The following is a 4,619-nucleotide window of genomic DNA, read 5'->3' as shown; positions in this document are numbered from 1 at the left end:
TTTATTCTTTCTTTTTTTTTTTTTATATATATATATATATATATATATATATATATATATATATATATATATATATATTATTTTTTACATCTTTAAAAATTATTTATTTTTTGCAGCCATTTGGGTCTAGTGTCAAAAAGGCCAAAATGGTCTGATTGTCAGACTTGCTAAAATACATTTATATAAATAATGTGTATTTATGTAGAGTTACTTTGTTTTATTCATCTTGTACACAAGTCCATTACTGTCTATTTTCATTACGCTTCAAATGGAAGCATAGTGAAACCTTACTTTTAGGCACTCAGACAATACTAATAAATAACGAGTGTAAAAGATCAGAGCTCAGTGATCCAGATAATACCATGGTGAGTGAGCATCCTGCATTTTAGCTAAATCCTGCCCCTCTAGAGCTCTTCTAAAATACTTGTGACCCTCATGCACCGCTCTGGCCCTGAGCGAGCTGCAGGCTTCACTTAATAATCTCTAATGCTGCTTATTGGCTTATTGTGGAGGAGAGATCCAGCCGAACAGGACAGAGCCCATCAGAGTAGTCTAATGCTCTCAGCCTGGTGTTACCACACAAGCGTAATGCAATCAAAAGAAGAGACAGAGCGGCAGAGAGGTGCATGGAAGCAGTGCTATGCATGTGAAAAATGTGGATCTATTGATCCTCGAAAGGTTTGGGGTTTAATTTAATAAAAGATTTGGCTGATTCATCATCTGAGGTTGCTTTTCTTATCCTGATCAATATGGCTAGACATTTTGCCTTGACTTTTTTGCAGCTTATTCTGCTCAAGAAACAAAAGTCATTGCCCATATTGCAAAAATACATTTTCAATATATTTTAAGTATATTTCAAAATATCCCATAACAGGCAAATATATATTGCTTGTTATATATTTAAAAATATTTTGCATAAATATATATTTCACTTTTTTATACTGACCATCGCACGAGTTCAGTTAATTTTGTTATTTATATTTCATCATACTTTTTTTTTTGTCCACCCTTGGCCATTTTTCATCAAAATATTTTTAATCCAAAATTATTTATATTGTCCAAAATTTAAAATGGCAAATTTATTATTACATTTGAAAATTACATTTCTTGCTCTTTGAAGTACAATTTATATCATATACGCAATTATTAAATTATGTTTTAAGTATGTAAAAAAAATTCCTAAGCTATGCTGCTTACAACATTTAGCATATGTTTGAAATACATTTTGTATTTTTATTTGCCATGGTGGCAGTAGTTTTCAGGTGCAATTTAGGGTCAATTTTATCTGAGGTGTGTTATTCCACAACCATATACAAGCATGAAAAAAATCGTAGAGTCATATCAGCCAGACATCTTTTAAGCATGATTCTTTCCAGACTGACCGACTGTGTGCAGTATTCATGCGACGGTCAGTGAATCAAGCATTTCTCGTGTCCTTATCCTGTCTGGTGACAATGATTGACAGGAGGCTGTGGCAGCATGTGACAGCGGCACTGAAGGCCGGAGACATAGATGCGGCCTCTGAACACAAACACCAGTTGGAGGAGAAGCAGAGAAGAGAAGGGAAGCAGAGAACAGCCAGCAGCACCACCTGGAAACCCAAGTACTTCATTAAAGAGGTGAGGCTTTCTAATCCTATACTAAATAGCATACTTCATGAAGACTTGCAGTCTCCAAACCTTCGTTTGCGCATAAACATACCATTTTTCATTTTCCTAGGGATGAGCAAAACTACATTTGTTAATAAAACCCCTTTATATTTAGATGGTTTCAGTTCACCAGACCTCAATCAGGTGTGTTTTTAATGAGATGCCAAAAAATTTGACCAAACTTGATAAAAATAAAAGTTTAACCATTCAAAAGTTTAGAGCTGCAAGACATTTCCGTGTGTTGGAAGTCTGAAGCTCATCAAGGCTGCATGATCACAGATACAGTAAAAAAAAAAAAAAGTAATATTAAGAAATATTTTTATAAATATATTATTTTAAAATGAAAATATTGCTTTTAACTAATTTTTTTTTAATATTTTTCAAGAATTTTTGATGAATAGAAATTTCACAAAAAAAGTTATTGAAAATAGACTTTCTGAATAAAAGACAATTTCTTGAAAAAATAATTATATATATATATGCATATATACTGTGTGTGTGTGTGTGTATTAGTGCTGTCAAATCGATTAATCGCATCCAAAATAATACATATGTATATTTATATGTATATATTCAGTAAATGCACACATACGTGTATATATTTAAGAAATATATGTAATATATATTTCTACATGTGACTAATCGCTCTGGAAAAGTACGTCATATACAGTACATGTAAATATTTCCTAAATATATACATGTAGGTGTGTGTATTTTTATAATATACGTATAATATGTATACACAAACTTTTATTTTGGATGCGATTAATCACGATTTATCGATTTGATTGGTGGCTGACTAAATACTTTTTTGCCCCACTGTATATATATTCAATTTAGCATTTTATGGAACATTATGCGTCATGTCAATGTATTTACAATGGGGCCAAATATTATTAATTTCCCTTCACTGTCCTGTCTTTCATGATTAGCTTCAGAGTCATGCAGGATATTGGTTCTCGTATCAGATCTAGCATGTCTATTATTTGTTTCTGTCATTAAATTGGCTGCAGGGGGACGGATGGGTGTACCACAATTCTCTGTGGAAGACGAAGTGATGAAGTCAAGCTGGAGCCACATGATTTGGGTCCGTCTCAAACCTTCAGCCCTGCGGATGTGAGCGAGGGGCTGGCCGACCAATGGGACTCAAGCAGCAGGAAAAGACATTGATCCATTTCTCCAACTCCTCTCACGGAGAATGAAAGGTGCCAAAAACAAAAAATGAACTCGGTGGTAAAAAAAAAAAGACCTCAAAAGCCCCTCTGGATAATGAAGATTTGATCTGGTAATCAATACAGAGTAAAGTGATTTTTCACACAGGAGAGATGTAGCATCTGTATCAGAGTATAAATGTTATATAACTGTTATTTTAGAACACCGTAAAGGCAGATATTGATGCATTCTGGGTATTCGAGAGCAGTGATGTATTCATGTTCAATAGAGCTCACCTCTCATGTTCTTACCATTTTATTTGAATGACTAAATCAATCTTACCATGAGGACAGTATTGTGCCTCAGTTGAACTTCTTGAAGAAAGAATAAAATGGATATTTAAAGGAATAGATTTTAAAATCATGTGCAAATGCATTTTTCCCTCATGATGATTTAGTAAGGTCAGGGATATGCATGCATTTTAGTCACTTCACTTTTCATTAAATCCAAGTTGGTATTTTTAAAATAAAAAATGCACATTGTATTGAATGCTAGTTGTTTTAATGAGGTGCAAAATACAGCCTATTTTTTTCTCTCAACAAACAGTCCTTGAAAATAGTTCAGATTAGGCTATTTTTGGGGTTTGTCTTAGTTTCAATTATTTGTAATTTTTCAAATAAATGTTAAATGTCCAAATATACATGTAAACATCATATATTAATTAACAGGGTCACCCATGTAGACAACATTGGGCTTTTTCAAGAGACAAGTTAGTTTGAGACCAAATGTTGGTTATTGAAACATACATTTCCCATAAAGAAAAATATTTGATTCTTGAGCAATAGATGAATGTAATCATGTGGTTAAATATACAAAATAATGCCAGTGTTGTATACAGACATTTGATGTTTAACACTAGCTATGGTTCATTTTATGTTAGATAATCATTTGTAACAATTCTTACAAAAAATTATTTGTGCCTTTAAATGCTTAATGTACACCGCTTTAGTAGAAAGTGAAATGCATTCCATTGCTAATGTAGTAAAGAGCTGTTGTCGGTTAACTGGCTTGATTTTGAGCATCTAAATCAGGTTATGTAAGAGTAAAGCCACAAATTCAGATATCACTAATCAGCTTCCCCCTCAGTATTTTCATAACTAGGACAAATGTGTAATATTTTTAAAACCAGCTGAACCACAACCAGTTACATAACTTGCTCCTTTTGTAACTTCCGTATTAGGCACAAAGTGTCTCGACTGAATGAAGATGAGTGCCTTCGAGCGTCTGACTGAGACGGATAATGGTGTATTAAAGCTGCACTGGTCTCTGTGCCAGTGAACAGTTTTGATCATAACACTGGCCATCAGCACACACACATAATAGATTATTAAAGTAGATCTCATAAACCCAGATTTCAGCTATATGAAAGCCAATTCAACATTTTTACATGCCATCATTTGCCCACAATTATACTGTGGTTGTAAAAAACATTTCTCCATTAAAGGGTATTAACGTAATTGTATCGACTAAAATTCTAAAAACATGAAAATCACATATTTCGTTATACTATAGTAGATGTTTTACCAGTACAATTTTTTGAGAAATATACATTTTTCAGAATAGTGAAGGATTTTTTTTTTTTAATGCTTGAACTACAAATACAACGATGTAATGTGCTAGAGCTGCCGCCTAGAGGACACCTATCGAAAAACACCAATGACTTAAAGCTGGAGATGATTTCACTTTCTATTAACAATAGGATCCTAGACAAAATGGGTGGGGAAAAAAAAAAGATGTGAGAGATCAAACATGGATAAG

The 4,619-nt window shown here is 33.2% G+C and overlaps 1 protein-coding gene across 3 annotated transcripts in view; it reads left to right on the top strand.

Moving 5' to 3' along the window:
• osbpl10b (oxysterol binding protein-like 10b) overlaps positions 1-2,895 on the top strand; it is a 61,254-nt gene extending 58,359 nt beyond the window's left edge. For all 3 annotated transcript variants that reach the window (XM_016292552.1, XM_016292551.1, XM_016292549.1), the window contains 2 exons: positions 1,466-1,619; positions 2,663-2,895. In XM_016292552.1, the coding sequence (XP_016148038.1) occupies positions 1,466-1,619; positions 2,663-2,707 (199 nt within the window). In that variant the 3' untranslated portion in view covers positions 2,708-2,895. The remainder of the gene's footprint in view (positions 1-1,465; positions 1,620-2,662) is intronic.
• Positions 2,896-4,619: the final 1,724 nt, after the last annotated feature.

This window comes from Sinocyclocheilus grahami, unplaced genomic scaffold (assembly GCF_001515645.1).
Source record: "Sinocyclocheilus grahami isolate Dianchi unplaced genomic scaffold, SAMN03320097.WGS_v1.1 scaffold288.1, whole genome shotgun sequence".
Classification (NCBI taxonomy): domain Eukaryota; kingdom Metazoa; phylum Chordata; class Actinopteri; order Cypriniformes; family Cyprinidae; genus Sinocyclocheilus; species Sinocyclocheilus grahami.
The sequence above is the reverse complement of the archived record's forward strand: the minus strand, read 5'-3'. Positions and strand labels throughout refer to the sequence as shown.